General features: G+C 48.6%; 1 protein-coding gene across 2 annotated transcripts in view; it reads right to left on the bottom strand.

Moving 5' to 3' along the window:
* Positions 1 to 19,134, bottom strand: part of EHBP1L1 (EH domain binding protein 1 like 1) — a 42,939-nt gene extending 23,805 nt beyond the window's left edge. Inside the window, exons 1-7 of one of the 2 annotated variants that reach the window (XM_063316870.1) lie at positions 18,966 to 19,134; positions 9,573 to 9,630; positions 9,214 to 9,309; positions 8,250 to 8,303; positions 6,996 to 7,174; positions 5,616 to 5,770; positions 269 to 358 (exon numbers count right to left, since the gene is read on the bottom strand). In XM_063316870.1, the coding sequence (XP_063172940.1) occupies positions 269 to 358; positions 5,616 to 5,770; positions 6,996 to 7,174; positions 8,250 to 8,303; positions 9,214 to 9,309; positions 9,573 to 9,630; positions 18,966 to 19,069 (736 nt within the window). In that variant the 5' untranslated portion in view covers positions 19,070 to 19,134. The remainder of the gene's footprint in view (positions 1 to 268; positions 359 to 5,615; positions 5,771 to 6,995; positions 7,175 to 8,249; positions 8,304 to 9,213; positions 9,310 to 9,572; positions 9,631 to 18,965) is intronic. The other variant, XM_063316871.1, reaches the window with a different exon arrangement.
* Between the last annotated feature and the right edge of the window lie 4,514 nt (positions 19,135 to 23,648).

Raw genomic sequence — 23,648 nt, 5'->3', positions numbered from 1 at the left:
GAGGTGCAGTTTAGGACCAATCGCAGGTCACCCTTGCTACGATTGGCCATACAGTGAGATCCCCAGAAATGTCCTTTATTTCCCCCAAATTCCAAGCAGAAGACAACCGAATAAAAACATAACAATGGCACTTTTTTGTCCATTGTGCTCCTTCACCTCCTCCCCACACCATTCAACTTGTTTATTTATTTAAATTTGTATCACCACCCATCTCCCCCCAACGGGGGACTCTGGGCGGTTTACAATAAAAGCTGTACGTTGAATTTACCTTCCTTGCGGCACGCCTTGGAAGGCGACGGAGGATGGCCAGACGGGTCCTCCCCTTCCTCAGCCAAGGTGTTCAGATCCCGAAAGGCGTCTGAATGAGGAGGAGGGGAGGGTGTCATTAGGAAACAAAGAGGAGGAAAAAGAAAGAAACAGAGGCCAAAGGGAGGTTTGGTGCAAGACCCTGAACAGAGCAACCCATCGCAGGGGAGAAGATTCGGATTCAGCGCCTTTTGCGCACAGCGCACAACGTCACGGCCACAAAACGCAGGAAGGCCCATCGGTTCCAGTAAGGAATCCATAAAAGACAAGAATTTGTTGCTGAAAGGGATGGTTCAAAGGGCCTGTCCAACATGCCGTCTCTTCAGTTCCTAAATCTGTTACTTGTCCAAAGCTTGTATTTAATAACAGAACTGGATGGGTCCCCTTGGTCAGCTAGCTCAGGGTTCCTCAACCTTGGCAACTCTAAGCTGTGCGGACTTCAACGCCCAGAATTCCCCAGCCAGCTCTCTCCATCGCCCCCATGGTTTCACACTGCCCAAAACCGTCTGAAAGCAGGAAAGGGCCAGAGATCCAGACTTCCTATCCTCGTGCTACACTACAGGCAGTCCTCACTCAATGACCACAATTGGGACTGGAATTTCAGTTGCTAAGCAAAGTGGTCATTAAGCGAATCCAACCCAATTGTACCTTTTTTGCAGCAGTTGTGGGCGATAGGCGAACTACGTGGTGATTAAGCAAATCACACGGTTCCCTATTGATTTTGCTTGCCAGAAGCCAGCCGGGAAGGTCAAAAAAGGCAATCACGTGACCACGGGATGCTGCGACAGCCATAAATGTGAACTGGTCGCCAAGCACCCAAACCATGATCACATGACTGCAGGGACGCTGCAACAGTCCTAAGTGTGAGGACCGGTGGTAAATGGGTTTTTCCAGCACTGTCGTAAGTCCAAACCATCACTAAATTAATGGTTGTTAAGCAAGGACTACCTGTACCAGCCTTTTACGTGGTCTCAATCAGACTTTTCCAACCAAGGAGGCAACATTCTGGAATTAAACAGGGCAATTCCCCACATCCACGCATGGGAAAGCCACAGAAATAAGGTTCCATCCGGATTACGCAGACCCTTGCAGAGCTGGGCGGCCTACCTGAGAAATAGTCTGTCAACACGTTTTTGAGGAATCCTGAACAGGGGAGAGACAGACAGGAAGAGAAGGAAAAAGAGGAGAGAATGAGGTGGAAGGTGACCATGCCAGAGGTGTGGAGCGTGAAAGTTGGGGAGCGTCCATTCTAGCAAGGGGCAGTCAGAAAACGGGGCAATTGGAAAAGACTCGCTTGGTTAATCTTGCCTCCGTCAATGTCTCCTCCAATCCCTCTGAGCAGGAGCAAAGAGGATCCAGGAAATCAGAGAGAGATCATGCAGGGTTAAGCGCAGGATCATCTGAATTACAGTCGCCTCTCGGCCGCCGAATCCAGGTCCTTTTCGAAAGCACAAAGCCAAAAACACACTGGCAAGATTCTACCCGTATGCCATCTAAGCTTGGGGGTGGGGGGGAATGGGGTAGCTCCTTCCCAACACAAGCTAAAAATAGGGAATGGTGCAGGACAAACTGGACCATGGTTCCCAAGCTAGATTTTCTCAGACAATCTCAACAGAAAAATGAAAAAAGGAACACAGAGCATGAACAGGCCTGTTTTAAGACTGGATTCGCAGGGAAGCAGTCCAGGAGGAAAAAACACCAAGACCAAACTACAGGTAGTCCTCGCTTAACGACCACAATTGGGACCAGAATTTCGGTTGCTAAGCAAAGCAGTCATTAAGCGAATCTGACCTGATTTTACAATTTGCGGTGGCCGTTAAGTGAATCACCACAGGCGTTAAGCAAATCATGCAGTTCCCCATTGATTTTGCTTGCCAGAAGCCAGCCAGGAAGGTCCAAAATGGCCACCACGTGACTGTGGGACGCTGCGACAGTCATAAATGTGAACCGGTTGCCAAGCACCTGAATTGTGATCGCGTGACTGGGGAGATGCTGTGACGATCATAGGTGTGAGGACTGGTTGTAAGTCATTTTTTTAGCACTGTTGTCAGTCTGAACTGTCACTAAACAAATGGTTGTTAAGTGAGGACTACCTGTACATGAGTAGATGATGGAAATCTGTTCAAAACCCTTCAGTTTAGGTTCCGCTTGCACCTAACCATATCCTGGGAGCATCTTTTTGGATGCTCTTTTTGAGGGAAGAAACATTGCCGTTGTTCCTGCCCAGGATACAAGGTTGGAGAAGGTTGCCAGGGCATCTTCCAGCCCTTGATCCTTTGTTCTCAGTTTTAAACAAGGTCTTAAAACAACGTGTGGCCTTGTAATTTTGGCTTCTTTGAATGCAATACATGATGACCCTCATTTCAACAATCATGCTAAGCTAACCCTGCCCAGTTTGTTCATCTAAACACAACAAAGATGGGCAGACAGCAATGCTTGTTACCTTGCGAGCTAATAAATCAGGATTTTTGGCTGATCATTACATACAAGTGCTGGAGTTCTGCATCTAATCAGGAATTCAGATCTGTTTACAGCAGCAGCAGTTTTCCCCTTTTTTATGGCTATATCAGAGGCAGAGAATCCACTAGTGGCCTTCCAGGACCACTTAGGTGTAGCAGTTAAAGGCACTGGACTAGAAACCAGGTGGCTGTGAGTTCTAGTCCTCCCTTGAGCATGAAAGCTAGTTGTGTGACTGGGCCGGCCCTTCTCTCTCAGCTTAACCTACCTCACAGGGTGGTTGTTGTGGGGAAAACAGGAGGCAGCAGCATTCGGTAAGCACGCTGCCTTGAGTTGCTCAAAATAAAGGTGGGATAAAAATGGAAATCAATCAATAAAGACCACCACTCCCCACATACATTTGCAGCTACTCTGTTAGACAACAGAAATTCATGGGAAGAGAAATTAACATGCAGCTGGAATCAAAATAGTCAAATCTAGGAAGGGGGTGGCAAAAATTAGCAAGGGGATTTGGAGATTTAATTCCCCCTTATGATGTTGAAAATTATTGGTGATATTCAGAAATAAAAGAGAATACCTGTTCCAGACGCAGAGCTACTGTATTCTGTTCTTATCCCAAAAAGAAAAATTTAAAGTATCTACATAGGGTCGCCATGAGTCGTAAACAACTTGATGGGAACTAACAACAACAACATAGGAGGGGGGAAAAAGGATATAAGAGGTGACTTTCAAACTGGAGATCCAGAGAGAGTACAGGAAAAAAAGTCAGAAATCTACAATTCCAGCCTTGCTTGATTTGTCATTTTATAAACTTTTATGAGGGTAAGTTCTGCACAATTGACAGATAGTCCTCACTTAGCGACCATTTGTTCAGTGTTATGACAGCACTGAATGAATGGTACTTACGTCCGGTCCTTGAAGTTATGGGCATTGCAGTGTCCCCAAGGTAATGTCAGCAGCGGGAGGAAGATGACGGCGTAGGTCAGCTGGGGGTGGCGGAGGGCAGGGTGGCAAAAGGGCAGAGATGGGGGGGGTTGAAGTGGAGGTGAGTGCAGCAGAGCAGAAGCGTGAGGTTCTCGCCTAATGACTGCTTCACTTAGTGATAGAAATTCCAGTCCCAATTAGGGTCATTAAGCGAGGACTACCTGTAATTTAATCCCATTTCTGCATCCATGGGAAGGGATTGCCCCCTTGCTGCAGAACAATGCACATACATGTCCTTGTTTGTTTCAAAATGCACATTGTTCCGAGCTACTCCTGGTATAAACTGTACATTTTAAGGCTCATTTTCCATCTAACGTATTAATCTAGGTGCACGTATTGCCTACAAAATGTTGGTCCACTCCCTGAGTTGCATCAGAACAATGCTTCTCAACCTCAGCAATTTTCAGATGTAGACGGAGACTCCCAGCTCCCAGAATTCCCCAGCCAGCATGCTGCCTGGGGAATTCTGGGAGTTGAAGTCCACCCATCTGAAAGTTGCCAAGGTCGAGAAACACTGTGTTAGGGAATGCAGCCAAGTGCAAATTACATGTTGAATTTTGTCCATATTCACCTACAGTCTCAGGAGGAGTAAAACTGAGTAAGCGTAGAAGAAAAAAATCAGAAAATTTCCCCTATCACTAAGCAGAGAATCACCACAAATAAACCCTTGTCCTAAACAATTCAAAACTAGATCTCCCAGCACACTTGCAGAAATTTGGACTTTCAGACAGTGGTGCATTATACCGTGGGAAAATTAGGCATTTGCCTAGGGCCCCCCCAAAAAACAAGAGGGGCCCCAATTTCATGTTTTTGGGACCCCACCCACCTGATCAGCGGTGGGATGGGGGATGCTCTTTCCTGCCCTACATCCAGTAAGAGAAGCTCAGAGCTACTCCTGGAGACGAGGGGGGGTGAGGGAAGGGGGTGCCCTCTGCACATTCTCAGAAGCGGCAGGTGCCCAAGCACCATTTCACAGAGTCCGCCAGGGGGCGTGGCGCTAAGCTGCAGAATGTGCCACCTGCCTGGCGAGGCCCCTCGGTGCTCTGCCCACGCTCAGAGGTAAGCCAGGCTCGGCCCCACCCTCACCCGGCCCTGCTGAGCTCCACCCGCCCGAGGCGCCTCTCTCCCTCCCTGACCGGAGCTGGCAAAAGCAACAACCCAGGTGGTGGCAGAGGCAAGAACAGGTCTGGCATTGGGATGGAGGGACAGAAAAGGAGGGTGGGCAGGCAGGTGGGCACCACCTCAGGGGCTCATGGAGGGCATCTGCTGGGGGCACCTGGGCCTGAGTTCAGCTCCCCCCTTTCACAGTGGACACCTCTTCCTCCTTGGGATGTTGGGGCCAAGAGTTTGGGGGGGACATCAATTTTTGCATCAAAACTTTGGGGGCCCCTAAACTTTATTTTGACTAAGGCCCCACACAGCTGTAACACACCACTGCCTTCAGACAGCCAAGCCTCCGATTATTTTATCCACCTCTCTGGCCCTACATTTCCCAGCTACTTCAACGGCACCCAACCACAGCTGGATCAACACTTTAAAAAGCAACACTGATTTAATTTTTTTTTTAAGTTGCGAGATTGCAGCAGCCCTGCACAGTGACTCCTTGACCCCCCACAATCTCTCAGACAGAGCCGGCAAGAGCCGAGCCATGCTTCCTCTCAGCATCAAAGGACCTAGGTTTGCAGGTCAGTTCAAATAAACGGAACGGAAAAGCCACGGATCGCTTCCATTCGGGATCCCGCCGACAGCAAATTCGGGGAACTGCCAGGTGTGGCTCCCGAGATCAGAGGAGAAAACCCCTTCCTGGGATGGCCCCGTGCAATGGGTCACGGAGAAGGGAAATGTCTGGTCAGGAAGGAAAGCCCCACCTTGAGGGGACGCCATGCGGCCCGCCGCATCCTCTGCCCGACTGTGTTTCAAAGCTTCATCAGCCTCCTCGTCGCTGTCAGCAAAATCCTCCAGGTTGCCGATGTCGGAGGGCTTGAAGCTCATCAAGCTGGCCAAGCTTTGCATGTCTTCATCCCTGGGGAGACAAGGGGGTAGTCTTAAGAATCAGGCCCATCGCCGTTTTTATTTCTATCCCCTCCCCCCCTTGGAATAACCCAGGATTTCTGGCCACACCTGGATTCGCAAAGCTTAACCCAGGATGGGATAAAATTGATGTTGCTTTGTAGCTGTTTCATTTGGTTCTAGTGACTAATTTGGGGGGGGGCATTGTATGTTCTCTCTGGTGTGTTGTCGGAATGCAGCCATGCTTGTTAACCCAGGTTTAGGGTGTTGTGTGAACCCCGACTAACTCCAAGCTCACCCCCACTGGAATATTTCAGCCCTAGATATTTCCCAGGCAGCGGGTGTCTATTAGTTTAACACGGATAATTTGTTTGAGACAATCATCTTGAAAAAGCTGCTCACACAAACTATAAAAACTGGGCTTAAAAAAGTCATCCAATCTCTCCCCTATCATGTTTACTTTAAGCAGCAGCATGAGGCTCCAGAAGAAAAACAGATTTTCCCCATCCCTTCTTCCCTGAATTTTCTAAGTGGAGAAGCCAGGGCTCAAAAGCAGATGCTCTTTCCCCAAAAAGCAAGCAAGGCTCTAGTCCTCAGGCTTCCAAAAAGAAGGGCAGATCTGAACTAGAACACAGGAGGCTGGTTTAAATCCACTTATCCTACTGGTTCATGGATTTCAAATCCAGCTGTCTGCAGGATTTGAGATCAGGACTTTCCCAAGATACGAGGGGAAGGTGGGGATCAAACCGATGATCATTTGCATGCAAAGAGATACATCTCTCACGCACAAACACATACCCACACGAAAAAGCAGAATACAGGTAGTCCTCGCTTAATGACCACAGTTGGGACTGGAATTTAGGTCGCTAAGCGATGCAGTTGTTAAGTGAAGCTGGATCTGATTTTATGACCACTTTTGCAGTGGTTGTTAAGCGAATTATGCGGTTCCCTATTGATTTCGCTGATCGGAAGCTGGATGGGGAGGTCAAAAATGGCGATGATGTGACTGCAGGACGCCACAACCGTCGTAAGTGTGCAACAGCTGCCAATTGCCCGAACCATGATCATGTGACCATGGAGACACAGCGATGGTCATAAATGTGAGGAACAGTTGTAAGTAGTTTTTTTGGTGCCATTGTAAGTCCGGATGGTTGCTAAACGAACGGTTGTTAAGTGAGGACTATCTGTATAGGAGGCTGCAGACTTCTAAGAAGGATTTTCCCTGCCCCATGACTCACGTGGCTTTTCCCTCGTGCAAGAAGACACACGAGAGAGTGAGCTGGAGGGAGGCAGCCACGACTTTTACCGACTTCGGCTTCAGCTGCAGCTTCAAGTCCACCTGGGCGGGTGTCTGGCTGGCAAAGCGTTTGAGGTTCACGTCCACCGAGGCCAACACTTTACGTTGCCCCTTGGATTCCTGGCACGAGAGTTCACCGTTGTGACTATTGAGTTGAGAAATCTCTCTCCTGCCCACCCCTGCTTTCATGCACCCTGGGCCACCTTTCGAAAACAACGCTGAAATATTCCACCAAAGCACCAATTTTAATAAAAACACTCTGGCGAAGGCCAATTCAAAACCAAAATCAAGCCAGCTAAAGGGATGCCTCCATTAGGCTTTCTGAAGAATGCCTTGAAATCCATCAGCTCATCTGAAAAATTAGGGGAAGTTGAGAAGAAGGGAACAGACGATTTCCAGTGACAGGGAGTTCCACGGTTTAGAGGTGACCTTGCATAGGTTCCACCCATGCTTGCCTCAAATGTATTTTAAAATGTTAATATTTTAAAGGGAAGTAGGCCCAATGGTAGAGAACGAAAAAAATAGCATCTTGATGCTTTCCATATTCCTTCTCAAAGAAGTGCCCACATGTATGCCAGTCAACTTTCAGGTCTTAACGCCACCTTCCCCAAATAGGGAACATCCAGAAAAGTTCAACTACAAAACACAATCAGCTCCACCTGGCAAGCCATCCAGGAAACCAGCTGACCCTTCCCTTTCTTATATCCCAAAACGCCAATAAACTTTCCACATCGCAATGACATTTACTCTTTACCAGGACCAACTTTTGCATATGAGAGATTGCAGCCAAGATTTTGGAAATGATACATTTCCAATCCAGGCTGGTAATTTTTGTGGTATGTGGGTGCGTATCACATTTCGCTTTGTATATTTCATGGCTGACTTGTCTCTTGTTACTAAGAGTTGACATTGATTTGATGGCACGTAATCATCAATCAGATTAACTTGGAAAAGGAGAAATCTAAGTAGTAAAGAAAAAAAGAACTTAATTTTTTTTTTCCCCCCAGCAACAAAAGTGTAATATCTGATCAAAGACACCTTGTTTTACTTTTTTCAAATGTTGGCCAACTGAAGACCTGAGGCACATCTCCAGAAAAGGATTTTCCCCACCCCACTTTGACATAAAACCTGGAGATGAATCTCCCAGTCCTGTATCTGGACTCAGCCAAAATCAAAACCAAGATTTGAAACGCACATTTTCCACCACAAAGGTCCAATCTTTATCTTCATATTCCTCCACGTGAGGGTCCTGAAAGACAAACAAGAGTGGGGAGTCACCTGGGGGGGGTCTTCGACATGAAAAACGCAAAGGGTTTGATCACCTTCCTCTTTTGCATAAGAGAACTCGCATTAGCTATATAGGCAGTGCTCACTTAACGACCACAATTGGGACCAGATTTTCGGTTGCTAAGCAAAGTGGTCACTAAGCAAATCCGACCCAATTTCACAACCTTTTTGTGGCGAACCACGTGTCGTTAAGCAAATCACGCAGTTCCCCGTTTATTTTGCTTGCCAGAAGCCATCCAGGGAGGTTGAAAATAGTGATCACGTGACCATGGGACGGTCATAAATGCGAACCAGTTGCCAAGTCGTGATCATGTGACTGTGGGGATGCTGCGACAGTCATAAGTGTGAGGACCGGTCATAAGTCAGTCTTTTCAGCACTGTTGTAAGTCTGAACCGTCACTAAACAAATGGTTGTTAAACGAGGACTACCTGTAAGGCACAATTTTATTAGGAATGAAGCAAACTGCCTTATCTTGCCCATCCGAATCAGTTCTGTCTGCTTCGATGGGCTACAGTAATCGCAATTTGTGCAATTACCAACTCAGGATCACACGTGGTGCTAAACGTCTGTTTGTTTTCCTGCATGCCTTGGACCTTGCACAAAATGCAAACCATTTTCAAGAGCCACTTTCTCCTAGTCTATCTGAAGCTCAGGAAGCAAACCTATGGCTTTTTCCCATCATGCTACTCCATCGTATAGTCGGTTTGGTGTTGGCTTGGGGTCCTGGAAATCTAGCCTGTCTGCTTTGCCCGGCAAATCACGGATCAAGACAATGTGTGAATCAGGTCGGTGAGGCAGGAACGCTCTTCTTAAATCTGCTGGCTGGATCCTCCCTCTGAGACCAGATGGTCAGACGATGTGGTTCCCGTACCCGATAAAGCGTGACCATAATGTCCACATTCTCTGGCACCATCCACACCACCTCACCCCGATAAGGATTCTTGATGCCCGGCTGCCAGCTGTGAGCCTGCCAACAACCAAAACAAGAAACTTAAAATTTTAGCCACCCCAACACAAAAGAGGCCATTTCTACCTGGGCTCAAATCCAACTTTAGCCTTCAGGGACAGCTGAATTATGCAAGGTTTAAGGTACTCATTTCAGCTCCCAAAACAAAACTTTGATATTTAGGGCCTATCCTATTCTGGCTCGGGAGACACCCATTTGGTTCTAGAGGGAGGTTGAGCAGGAAATAGCTTTTAATCTGGCCCCATCCCAGCTCAGGAAGTCACCTTGGAGCAGATCCGCCGGTTCCTCCGAGTCCAGACCACAACTAACTTGTTGGGCTGCCTGTGGTTGGGAGAAATAAAACAGTCAGTCACAAGAACTAAACCAAAAGTGACCAAGCTGCTAGTCCACAAGGTTTTATTGGTGGCTGGAGCTGCAATTAACACACAGGGAACAGGTTAATGCTGTATAACCAATGGGGAGTTCAGAAGGTTGGTAGCAGGATTTCTCATTCTCTCTCTCACACACACACACACAAAGTGTTTTGGGGAATTTTACAGCTTCTTCTAGAACAGTATGCTCAACCTTGGCAGCTTTAAGACGTGTGGACTTCAACTCCCAGAATTCCCCAGCCAGCCATGAGAATATCCAACATGCCACCATAACAGCCATCAACATGGATGCCCCAAGGACCAAGGCCCTCTCCAGACACATCAAGTTGAATACCAAGCTTACTCCCTTTGGCCTGCAGGTGAAAGAAAGTAGTGGCCAACCAGTGCAAGGTAGCAATGGGATGGATTTGATGTGGAAGCAGCCAGCTGCTGACTAGCTGCAAAAAAGCAGGCTGGCCTAGCTTTATATTTGCAAGCTGCTCAGAAGGAATACAGGGTCCTCACTTAACGACCACAATTGGGACCGGAATTTCAGTTGCTAAGTGAAGTGGTCGCTAAGTGAATCCGACCCAATTATGCAACCTTTTGTGGCAGTCGTTAAGCGAACCATGTGTCGTTAAGCAAATCATACAGTTCCCCATTGATTTTGCTTGTCAGAAGCTGGCCGGGAAGGTCAAAAATGGCAATCACCAGACCACGGGACACTGCGATGGTCATAAATGCGAACTGGTTGCCAAGTGCCCAAACCCTGATCACACAACCATGGGGAACACTACGATAGTCATAAGTGTGAGGACCAGTTGCAAGTCAGTTTGTCCAGCACTATCGTAAGTCCAAACTGTCACTTAAACAAATGGTTGTTAAGCGACGACTGCCTGTATTTTCACCTGGAGCCCAGGAAGAGGTGACCTGAAAAATAAAGGTCTGGAGGTTTGGACTACAGAGCAGAGGAAGGGAACAGTCCAGCTGAGCCTGAGGTGGCCAGCTGCTGACCAGCTGCACCAGACCTTCAACTTAGGAACGCTGCACGATCTCATACATTTCTCAGAGGAGCTCGGCACAGAAGCAGCATTTGCAAAAAGGTCAAGGGCTGTGCACCCACTCCCACTGCCTCCCGTTTAGCCCGGGTTTTATCTTCCTTCCCAGGCCTGCCTGGGCGAGGCTCCGGACCGCCTTGGGAGCAGGGCTGGGCCACACCCAGCTGCAGCACCAGGGTGTTGAAAGAGGCTGGCTCGGTTAACTTCCCAATGCCAGCGTGCATCCTCCCCCTTTGCACTCAACCGCACTTTCCTGCTACGAACCAGAGGAGAAAGGCGGCGTCCCAGAACGAGCCTCTCTTCCCCACTTGGGTTTCTGGATCAAGCACTTCTAACCCTGCAGAGTAACGCCTGTCCACGTGCACGCTGGTCTTCCCCAGCTGGAAATAGGACCCCGGAGTTTGGATCCCTTCTCTGCCAGGAAGAAGGCAGATGGACCTTGTCAGGTACAATTTAAGGCCAGAGGGGAAACCCAGCGACCCTTTGGCTCAGTGTCTCTCAACCGTGGCAACTTTAAGATGGGTGGACTTCAACTCCCAGAATTCCCCAGCCAGCAAAGCTGGCTGGGGAATTCTGGGAGTTGAAGTCCACCCATCTTAAAATTGCCAAGGTTGAGAAACACTGCTGTGGCTGAATTCAAACAAACAAAAAGGTCCATTTCTGCTCTCTTGGTGCAAAAGGGGCAGAGAATGAAAAGAGGGTGCAGGAAGAAGAGGAAGGAGAAAGATGGCTGTTGCTCCTCCCATTTCAGGCTCTCAATTGATCCAGGCTCCGCCCAACACTGTCACCCATAAAGCCTGGCCATCTTGCAAACATCCTGTGCTGAAGGGAAGGCACTCTGTATGAGCTCAGAGATGTCTTTAGCAGTTGCTCTGGGAGAGGAGGAGTGCACATTGCAGAGTGGGCTTAAGGTTCAAATGTGGTTCGCGGGTTATGTTTTTGGCATCTACAAAGTCCCACAATTCAGCCTTCAGCATCTTTAAATCCCACCTATCCATCCACCCATCTACCGGTAATAAACTGTTTCCTGCTCGAAGCCAAGCAGTATGACTAATATTTACTATTTATTGCACATATTTCTACTCTACTCCGCTCCCCTTCCTACAGTTACATTAAATTAAGTTTACAGCCATCTCATATCTTGAGGCCCTAGTTCCATTAAGCACCAAATGAAGGAAGGGTTAACCTCCTTCTCCAGATTATTTCCATCTTTACTGTTACAAGAGAAGAAAACATCTCCGTTCCTGCCCCATGGTTTTACGTCCTCTATCCCAGGGTTCCTCAACCTTGGCAAGTCTAAGCTGTGCGGACTTCAACTCCCAGAATTCCCCGTGTGTTGTGCAAACTCTGAAGCGGTGGAACACCTTGCCCCTTGGAGACCCAGGGGCTCCATCACTGGAGGTTTTCAAGAAAGCTTAGACAGCCATTTGCTTGGGAGGGTTTGAGAATCCCTGGCCCAGGGCAGGGGTTGGACTACAAGACCTCTGAGGTCCCTTCCAACTCTAAGATCCTAAGAAACATTCTAACCTTGGTAGATTCTTTGCTACATCAATTATTGCAATATTTGAACTTTCTGTGTTTGGGGGGGGGAAGGCAGACAAAACAGCTTCTCTTTGAACTACGGCAATGACAAATTAATTGCAGAGAAAAAGCAAAATGCTTTAATGACATCTTCAAGGCCTGCTAGGATTCTAGCCCAGAGAAAGGATGCTATCAGAGATTTACTCAGCTTGAAGACAATGCCAAATCTTTTTTTTTTATGTATTTTGCCACAGTTGACAAAACCAGGGCCTTCTGACATGAAATGCAGCAAATTGATTGGACATATTTAATAATAAAGCGAAACATGATCCTACAGATGGACGCCTCTCAAATTTCTTTTTTTTTAAATAGTTGAATTATAATATTTGGTTAGGGGAAAAAAAGAAAAGATAAAGTGCAGAAGAAGTCCATCCAGGAAGACTTTTGGAAGATTTTAAGAGTTCAGATTTACTACATAATTCCAACACCCCAAAATTAACCATACAGCATTTAAATGAAATTTAAATTAGAGAAAGCAGGGATAAGATCTCAACTGTGGTTGATCTGTTCTATTACACAGGTAGCCCTCGACTTATGACCACAATTGGGACCAGAACTCCCATCAGTAAGCGAGGTGGTCGTTAAGTGAGTCATGTCTGATTTTATGACCTTTTGTTATGGTCATTAAGTGAATCATGTGGTTATTAAGCGAATCCAGCTTCTCCCATTGACTTTGCTTGTCAGAAGCCATCTGGGAAGGTCGCAAATGGCAATCATGTGACCCCAAGATGCTGAAACCATTGTAAATACATGCCGGGTGCCAAGCGCCTGAATTTTGGTCATGTGACCACAGGGATGCTGCAACAGTCCTAAGTGCTAGGACCAGTCACACGTCACTTTTTTCAGTGCCATCATAACTTGGAATGGTCGCTAAATGAATGGTCTTAAGTTGAGGACTACCTGTAAATTAATCCGGAAGTACCTGCAGATTTTTAAAGACATTACACCTTCAATAATGTAATGCAGAATTAAGCAGGGCGACGAAGGAATTGTTTTGAAACTTATTTATAAAGTTTGGGTAGCAAAACTCAAACTTATTTATAACTGATTTATAAAGTTTGGGTAGCAAAAACTTTATTAAAAAATTAATAAAGCACAGCCCATTTTTACTGCTTCATTTGTCATTTAAGACTTTTTAAAAATGCCCTTTTAAAATGGATTTTGTTTTCTGCAGCAGGACTAAAGAACAGACATGTTTTCTGTGGAAACGTGGAAAGCTGAGAACCTGCAAGGAAATGGGCTGCAGTATTGATTATGTTATTAATCCCAAATTCTCACCAATGTCCTCCCCCCCCGCCCCATATCCTGTTGCTTGGAGAGATTCTGATGCATCTCCGATTTCTCTAGGCTAGTGGCCAAAAGTTAAATTTAGCTGCGGGGTGTGGGGGGAAGGAGTCATTAATCTAGTCAGGTGTTGGGTTAAATCTGGTCGCTAAAGAAACATGATCTGGTTCACCAAACGGATTTCTCCTCATTGAATTCCTTCCAATTTCATACAAGAATGGGCACAATCAGAGATGAGATTTTAGCAGAAATTAGATCTGGGGCTGGGAAGAGACAAGGAAACCTAGAAAACATCTTTCTGGCCAGGTTCACACCACCTTTCAAAACCAAATAGCTAAGTTGCCCAGCTTCCTGCATTTGGTTAATTTTAACCCCAGCTAGTTCATGTTTCAGTTAGCGCAGAGTTCAAGGCTTCGTCCAAACCCCAAAAATGGGTTTACTCAGGAACCAAGTTTGGTGGAAAGTCCAAACCCAGTTTGAAGGTTATCCGCAAATTTTGCTAAGAGGGAGAGGACAAAGTTGTTGAGAAGTTCAAAGGGTTTCATCTGCTTTTGCGTGTGCATAGAAAAACGTTCCAGTTTTGGGAAAATGCTTTCAGGATGAATCCTAAAATGGAGCGTTTCCCCCCCCAAGTTAGGAATTAAGCTCTGGGTTGAAATTAGCAAATTTCAACCCAAATTTCAGTAAATGTATTGTTTCCCCTCACCCCAAGTTAGGAATTAAGCTCTGAGTTGAAATTAGCAAATTTCAACCCAAATTTCAGTAAATGTATTGTTTCCCCTCACCCCAAGTTAGGAATTAAGCTCTGAGTTGAAATTAGCTAATTTCAACCCAAATTTTAATAAATGTATTGTTTCCCCTCACCCCAAGTTAGGAATTATGCTAATTTGGATTGAAATTCAATAAACGTATTAGCAAAAGAGCAGGGCAGCCAGGTTAATGGAGCCCCAAAGGCCAACATTGTGGGGGAGACAGCTCCCTTGCAGATGCAAGAGTTGCTGGGGAGGGGGGTGCCTTCAAGCAGACTTGCCCACTACGTTCTTTCATCGCCTCCCTCCCGGCCCTGGAGGAAGATCTGGGGGCTCCCTGGAGCCAGGACTCAGCCCATGGCCTGACTTCCAGGCAGCGCCTTAGGCGTGGCGTCTCAGAACATGAACAGACTGCCAAGCTTAATTAGAAAAAGCTGCCTTGCCAGAGAAATGGAGCCAGGGTTCAGCTCCAGCGTTTCCTTCAAAGCCAGACTTGGCCCGGAGGGGCAGCCAAGGTTGGGCCCCTTCTGCCCAAGGTTGGGCACTGATGCCAGGCTGAACCGTGCCCAATGATGGCCACATGGGGGGCGTCAGGAGCAGAGTGCTGGGTGGGATGACGCTCCAGGGCAGTGTTTCTCAACGTTGCAAACGTTAAGACGTGTGGACCAACTCCCAGAATTCCCCAGCCAGCATGAATGCTGGCTGGGGAATTCTGGGAGTTGAAGTCCACACGTCTTAACATTGCCAATGCTGAAAAACACTGCGAGTCCAGGGCATGCTGCAAGCAGATTGCCCCAAAATAGAGGCCAAAATTTCCTTTCCCTGGAAAATTCAGCGCTGGCTTCGCCTTCCTTTTCAGTCCACGCAGCAGGCTCGTGATTCAAGCCCCAGCACATCTCCTCCTCCCTGCTTTCTTCTCCTTTTTCTCCCCCCTCCTTTTCCGCTTATAGCTCAGCCCGGACCAAATATTTACCGTTTCCCAACCCTTATAAGGAGGAACAGAAAGGGGCGAGGAGGAAAAAGGAACGCGGCTGGCAACCGCTTGCTCCTTCTTCGTCTCCCCCACCCAAAATCGCTTCCAGAACAACAAAAGGCATTCCGCTTTCAACGCGTTGAACCTTGCAGAGGCCCGGCCGCCTCCAGAGACTACAATTCCTATCACTCCCAGCCAACCAGCATCCTCTTCGTCCTCCAAGGCCGCAACCCCCAACCCTCCCCAGCACTGGGAGGATGATGGGAGTTGTAATCCAACCTCCCCAAGATGGGAACCAAGGAATCAACAGCCCATCCATTGGTTTGCAGCCACCTGCTCTGTGGGCGCAATGCTAGACCCCAAGATAATGTGGGGTTTGCTCCCCTGTGCTGGTTGTTTCCTCTTGCACAGCCCCCTGCACCCCCTCCGCCCTCCTTCAAAGCCACTTTTAACCTCATTAACCCAACCGGCATGCATTTCTCTGCCTCGTGGGACAGCAATGGCAGATCAATTTCTGCCCCGACGCCTGGGTGTTAACCCTGGACACACCCTGCCAGGTTTTGAAGCAAAAAAATAAAAGGAAATAAGGTTAAGCCTCTGATGGCATTATAACCCCATGTGCCCTCTTTCCATAAAGGACCGCCAGGCTGCTCCTCCACTGAGCAGCGGTTGGTCTAAATGACCTCTAGGACCCCGAGAATGATAAAATTCCACAGCCATCCTTTCACAGGCGAGGCCTTTGCCTCGTTTTAAAATCAGCTGTCAAAAGCCTGACGGGCAGAACGATCAAGGGGGAAGTTCAGAGCAGGTGGCTCTCGGAGATGGCCACGAAAGTCAACTCATGGCCCGGGAGGACTTCCTGAACGTGTGTCAGCAGGCCGAGCGTCCTAGCGAACAGACGGTTTGCAGCGGCCCGCTCCATTTTCTCAACGGACAAGGCCCCAGGAAGCTTTTTGTGAGAGCGCCCACAGCCTGGTCTACTTGGAGAGGATCAAACTGCTTGCCTTGAAAGAACGCTGCTCAGCCCCTTCCAAAATCTGAGAATCGATCAAGATTCTTGGACCGGGTTCCCTCCCCTGTCCATCATGTCCAAGCAAGCCAATTTGGAAGGTTTTATTTCTGCCTCTAATCGCCTACGGTGAGGGAAGGGGTTTTACCAAGTGACTAAGCAAGGAAGTCGGCTTCTCCCGGGTTTGGGGTCTACAAATAACAAATGCAAAGATAGCTATGGGCAGGTGGAAAACTCCCCCCCCCCGAGTTTATAAGGCCATCTCATTCCACAAGCATCCTCCCCACATCCCTTCTGCCTCTCGGATGCCCAGATCGACGCCCCGACCATCTGCCACAAACAATGGCGCTCTTCTGGTCCCAACAGCACATCCCCTCCAATGAATGATCGATCAATTCTGGCTGAGACATCTCAGCTACGCAGAAACCATCCTCAAGTTAAAAGACTATCCTGGCCATATCCTTGCAACATTAGGGCCAGTTTGGTCTAGTGGTTAAGGCAACGGGCTAGAAACCAGGAGGCTGTGAGTTCGAGTTCCTCCTGAGGCATGAAAGCTGGCTGGGTAACTTGGGGCCAGCCGCGCTCTCTCAGCCCTGGGAAGAAGGCAATGGCCAACCCCTTCTGAAAAACCTTGCCAAGAAAACTGCAGGGACCTGTCCAGGCAATCTCCCAAAATCGGACACGATTGAATGTGTGTGTGTGTGTATAAATTTTTAAAAAGTGGGGGAAAAAAATCTAGTAATAATAAAGTAATTCCAATTCATTTGATTAGTGTATTGTGCACATCTGGGGAAATTTATTTATTTATTTATTATTCAAATTTCTATTACCGCCCATCTCCCCCTCAAAAGGGGGACTCCAGTCAATAACTGGGGTGAGTAGGTTGTGTGAACGCAGCCCTTGGTTCCTTCTAGCATTGTTTCCACCCCCCTCAATTTGGGAGAACAAGGTCTCTTTATCCCATTTTGCAGGTCCAGCAGCTTCGTGCAAAGGTTTAACCAGACCTCTCTGTGCTATGCTGCCCCATCACTCGGTAACTTCCGGGATTGACTACTACACGGTGCTGTATATGGGGCTGCCCTTGAAGGCAGCTCAGAAGTGTCACTGGGTGCGCAACACCAGGCTGCATCGAAAGGACCAGGTGGGTGAACATCGTTAACCTTCTCTGCACCACCCTATCGTTGCACCATTGATTGGGTTTCATTCAGGGGCACCACAGTGACTTTCAAAGCTGCTTGTGCAGTAAAACGCTCATACTTTAACAGAGACACCAAGCCTGGGGTCCTCCCAATTTGCAGCAGGTCTGAGTGCCAGCTGGGGAGTCTGGGAGTTGTAGTCTCAGTGCAGGTCAAGGAAGACAGGAACTTGCCAACCCAAACTGTAATCACCAAACATTTTCCTATGGACTAGGGACTTGCTCCACCTGCCACTGGAACTGCAGCTTTCCACCAAATGGACAATATTAAAATTCAGTATAAAAGGGTAAAGTAAAAGGCAGCCTGCCATCCCCATCTGTGCAGCAGAATCGAAAGACAGCTGCAATAGCTGTATAATTATAACTGAACTCTTGCACAGAGGCTAAGAAATTCTACTTGGATTTCCCCCACCCCCAGAGGAGTTTCAAAATTATTTTTTTTCTGACAAGCATTTGGCCGTCCCAGCTCTTTCTGTGGTTATTTTTAATCGGAAGGATTTTTTGGGGGGCTTTTAAAAAAAGAATTTGGCTGTATTTTTTTCCCCTCCCTTACAGATGTTTTCCAAATTCTCTTCTGCTTTCTTTTATTTCTGAAACGAAGCCTGAATTACAAAGTGTGGCAGTAGTTTGAATGGATTAAGTAAATATTCACATGCTTTCTATCTAACCTCCATTCACTACTTCCGGTGTGCAAACCCCACCCACCAATTCGGGTTTTTTTTCCCTAAAGACTGGTTCAAAGCTCACAAGCAGAGGAAGTTGTGTCATGTGGAGCTGCCCCATTTAGCCCTGCCCTACCTGGAAAGGCCAAAAACTACATTTGGGACATTTAACATGGCAAAGCATCCGCTCTTCCCCACCGCCGCGATTTCCCCTCTAAGTAGAAAAGCAGGGCTCCAGTCCTCATGGCCCTGAGTCAAAGCCGAATTGAAAGCGGAACGCTCTGCTCGCAGGTCCGCTTCAGTTCAAGACTTAGAGGCTTGCGTTCACACCACAGTCCTAACCTGGCTTCGTTTTAAATGTTGCTTTTGGGGGGAACGCTGCAAAATGAGTCTTTGGGGTGATTAATTTCGGCTTCGCTGGGCGGCCCACAGCCAGCGACCGGGTCCCCTCGCTCCCAAAGGGTTGTGCGAATGGGGATCCAGGCACAAAGACGAGCACCAGCTTTCAATGGGGGGCGGGGGGTGCTCTCCCTTTTGCCTGCCAAGCCCGCTGCCTGGCACAGCTGGCCACAGAGCCCCCCCCGGCGTCCTTCCTCTGGGTGCCCGCCTGGCCGACCTCGCAAGGCGGTCGTGGGACACCAACTTCGGAGCGCGTTCGCGAGGGGGCCCGGGAGGACGCGCGACGCCCGGCTCGCCCTCCGCCCCCCGCGTCCCCAGCGCGCCTGCCCGCCCCCGCGGGCGCCGCCAGCCCTGCCGGGTGGGCCAGCCCCGCCCCCGCCCCGGGGCCCGATTCACCATTTCTTGGTGCACTCCACCACCAGCTGCTGGTAGCAGGCGACGAAGCGGAACTTGGCCGCCCGCTTGCCCACGCGCTGCAGCCGCTTCCACACGGAGCTCATGGCAGCCCGCCGCTCAGCGCCCCATCCCCGCCGCCCCGGCCCGCTCCGCCGGGAGGAAGTCCGGCAGACGGCTACAAGTTGCGAGCGGAGGGAGGGAGGAGGCGCGCCCGGCTCCGGGGGCGGGGCCTCGGGCAGGGGGCGGGGCCCGGGCGCGCAGGTCTCCGCCCCGAGTGGGGGGCAGTGGGGGCGCGCCCCGGCGTGCGGGGGGGAAATCCCCGCTCGGGGCCGCGCTCCCACGCGCACCTAAACCCGGGCGGCGCGTGCTCGCGGGGCCGCCGCCTTCCCACCTGGCGGGAGCCTCGCGTGGCCCCGGGCGGCGGGAGTCCGGCCCCGGAGTCCGCGCCCGACGGAGCCCCCGGGAGCCCGGCGGCCGAGTCCGCGGCGACCCCCCGCCCCCGCCAACCCGGGTTCGGACTCCGGGCTTCGAGGGTCGGAGGGATGCAGCCGCTGGGGGTTGCGCTGACCCGGAGGAGCCCGCGGGCAAGCCCAGCCAGGACGGGGCGGGCGGGTGTGGACTGGCTGGGGTTGGCTCAATAAACCATCTTTGGCGTGGATCACCCAACCTGTAAACAAGCCCTAGTTTATTCAGCTGGGTGGTTGTATGCGCGCGACTCTAAGCCGGACACCGGATGACTGCGCAGCGTCCGTCGCCTGGGCGAGATCAATAGCCGATGCAAACCATTTTTAATACATGCTTTTTGTCTGCCAGTGCATGTAGGAGTGAGTGTGTTTCTGAGCATGCACGGATTGCCTTTTCCCTGAGCAAACGTTCACGGGCAGCTGAAAGCTCGTTTTCTTCCGGAAATTCTCCACTGAGTTCAGGAGAAAGGACTTTTGAGGAAACGCAACCCCAGTGACATTTCTTAGGAAGAGACCCCTGGAGGGAAACGACGGCTTTTGAGCCCGTGCAGAGTGATTTCCTTATTCAGTAAATCTCTCCCTCTCTTGTTTAGGGAAAGAGCAAACCTCCGGACCATGTTATTGTTAGATATTTCTTTTTCCCGCCTCTGCTGGCATCGGTTCCTCTGGTCGGCCACTGGCAGGGCGGACAAATTCCAGCTGCCCAACTCTGCTCAGCAACCGATACGGGATCAATAGCAAACCTTCAGGCTGAGCGACCCTTGAACACAAGCCCAGCCCAGCTCAACCCTGCAGGAAGGAGACAAAGGTGCTTCTGAGCATGTGCAGGATGCACCCAGGTTCAGCTTGCTTAGGTTATTTGAACTTGGGTTGCTTCAGTTATCAGGTTCAGTGTGTTGTGGGAATGCAGCTGCTCTTTCTCAACCTAACCTACCTCGCAGGGTTGTCAGGAAGGGGCAAACACAGGCACACCTCACTCAGCTTTTCGAAGGAAAGGCGAGGCCTGCATTCAGAATAAACATCCATCGGCTGCCTCCATATCCTGGCTTCATGGGGAATGGTCACAATAAGTGACAAACCTTCGCAGACCTTGGTTGAGCTGGAAGATAGGGCCTGACCTCTTTAATGGTTGGAATGGGAGACCACTCAGAAATCTCACTCCAGAATGTTCATTTCCAAGAAATTACCTGAATGTGTCCAGGAAATCACCAGAAACTTCCCAGTTCAAGACAATTTGAAGCATCAAATCTGAAGCATCAAAAAAGATTCTCACTGGTCTTGGTAAGAGCACGGCGTGGTTTGCACCACATGCTTAACTGCAAATGGCTACCTTTCCAAACCATGCATACCCTGGTTAGTTAGTTTCTCTGCGGTTGTGTCTGTTGTGTGAAACCAGCCCATTTAATTTTAAATCTCTCTGTTTTGAATATTGCTTTAATTCGGTAACCAGATCAAGGGTGGTGTGCAAACACAGCCTAAGAATTAATGCCTGTGTTTGCTTTTTATTTTTCCTCCTCCCTGCCCATCCCTTTTTTCCTTGTGTGCTGTCTCTATTGAAGTCACATGTTTCTTCACTTTCATGAATTGCTTTGGCAGCCTTTTTGAAAAAAGCTTGTGTGCATAGTGAGATTAAAAGTAATAGAAATAAATCAAACAGAAACCTTATTTCTAGCCTTCCTCCCCTCTTCCTCCCTCCCTCCTATGCCTCTGCCTTTCAGATGCCTGTTTTCTGGCTCAGAGGGTATAAATAATCTCGTAAACTGATCCTAGATTCCAGCCTTCCTCCCGGATGGACATGCTCTCATGGAAAATCATGCCCCCAAATTTAGCAACCAAGTGACAGAATCTTCCCCAGACGCTCCCCAAAGGTAGGTGTGCATGTGTGTGTGATTGTGTGTGTGTGTGTGTGTGAAAACCCAAAGATATGTTATATGAATGCTTATTTCCTCTTGCCATAATGAATTTGGAAGGGGGGCTGCCTGTGTATAATGCACCTAAGTAGGTGCCATTTTAAAAATCCCATTTTAATTACGGGCCCAGATAATTAAACAAATGCAGCCCCTTTTTCAAATTCAAATGCAATTCCCTTTTCGATGCATCAAGTTTTTGCCCAGCATTTATAATTTGCTCTGCTTTTCGGCAAACGGTTTTCATTCACAGTGCTTTTGTGCAAATGGGAAAGGATATTGACTTTCAAAACATAAAATGGAAATAAATGACATCAGCTGCAAAGGCATAAGTTACCAACGTGCCAAATGGGAGATCTGTGGAAATCAACATCCACAAATCCAGGGAAAATGTTTATTTATTTATTCCTAGAGGGGAAGAATTCCATGGTTTGAAAAAAAAATTGCAAACTGGCAAGGATAAACAAACTATACAAAAAGTGAGGGGAAGTTATAGTTCATTCCAAAGTTAACAGTCCAAGGGTAAATTTGGTTTTCTTCAATTCTTTCTTCTGGCTTTGAAAACGTGAACTGGGAAAAAATGTATTTCTGAGCACATGCAGAGTATTAATGATATCTATATATGTGGGAAGATAGAAGGAAGGGCTTATTTGCTCCTGTTACTTTTATCTGTTCACAGAACTGCCCCAGAAGTAGTTCTGTGGGTATTTGGAACTCACTGCCACATGAAATTGGCCAAACTTAAAGCTTGGTCATTGTTTCTAAAAAAAATTTAGAAAATAAATATGATTTTCTGCTTAGTAATAATACTGATCAGTGTCATAATGTTTAGACAGCAAGAGGTCAGAATAACCTCCTATTTCCTTTACGACAATTCTGCAAGGGAGGCTCAGCCAAGAACTTCACAGCCAGAAAGCCCTTACATTAATTTAATCCTCTTCCTTCCTTTGCCAAAACACGTCTATCGCCCAGCGCTGATCAGTCAAACCAGGTGAGGACTGAGCAGCTACATTTGCACAAGGCGGCAAACTCAATTCGGGATAACCTTGGCTGCTGGGGTGTGTGTGGGGGGTGGGCTGCGCAACCCCATTCTGCTTTCAGAGGGATCCCCCTGCCCAGAAGCCTTTGATGGCTGAGACCCCTTAGAAAAACACCCCCCAAAATTCAGAGCATCACACCTCCAGGAGAGAAAGCATTCCGCCGGCTGCATGGTTCGCTGCATGTTTGCACAACTAAGAATGCCGTGTGGGTCCAAAGCTTCCATTTTCCTCGTGACCAGAGTAGCTGAGTCAGTGGAACACGTCTTCCGCCTTCTCTGGCATCTCTCCCTCCATAGCCAGGGTGCGGCGCCATCCCACCCCCCCACCCCGGCCGCATGCCAAAAAACGCTTGTGTGCATGCCTGCAGCGGGCAAGGGCGTGGTGCTCACTCCAGTGCAGAAATGGTTGAAAGAAAGGAGTACCAGCTTGGGAGGGCACTTTGGGGCATAAGAAGCCACAGGCAGAAAAGCGTGGGGTTTTTTTGGGGGGGGGGTAAGCATCCTTCTCCAGAGTCCCACTTACGAACAAGCCGGGAGGCGCCTCATCCTGGCTTCAGTGGAAATTGACTCAGCAGGATGGCCTGTCTGCCCCAGGCAGGAGAGCGTTGCTGCCTTTCCCCCCAGGCTAAGCAAAAAAGGCCTGGCTTCCTTTTGAAGAGAAGGATCCAACAGGAGCAGAGATGTGCTGCGTGACCAGACTGGCTAAGCAAAATTTTTATTTTTTAAAGATTTATTTTTCTATCCTGCCTCTATTATTTTTATAAATAACTCAAGGCGGCAAACATACCTAATACTCCTTCCTCCTATTTTCCCCACAACAGCAACCCTGTGAGGTGGGTTGGGCTGAGAGAGAGAGGGACTGATCTTCCCTTGGCCCACCTGGCCTCACCTCATGGGGCAAAAAAAGATGTTGGCGTTGCTGCTTCTCTGGCAAAGTGGCAGCACCAAGCCAGCCATGGCTGATCTCGAAAGGCTGAGCATGGTTGGAGACTTACTAATGGATGGAAGACCACCAGGAGATCTCTGGGTTGGAGCCTGGCCTGGGGAATTGCGAAAAAAATCCCAGAAAAAATCCCAGGAAAAAAAACAAACTTAACCTTTTCCCCTTCTTTCTGGTAATGATGCAAAATAATAATTCCTGCAAGCCTTTTTCTAATGGCACGTGTTGGATTCTCAACTGCAGACACAGTTGCTTACACAGAACACTGCAACTGTGTATTCCAACCCAACCAAGAATCCTGTGTAACTCCGGCAAATCTCTCTGCCAAATCTC

The sequence above is a fragment of the Candoia aspera genome, chromosome 17 (genome assembly GCF_035149785.1).
Source record: "Candoia aspera isolate rCanAsp1 chromosome 17, rCanAsp1.hap2, whole genome shotgun sequence".
Taxonomy (NCBI): domain Eukaryota; kingdom Metazoa; phylum Chordata; class Lepidosauria; order Squamata; family Boidae; genus Candoia; species Candoia aspera.
This window is presented reverse-complemented; position numbering and strand designations above follow the sequence as displayed.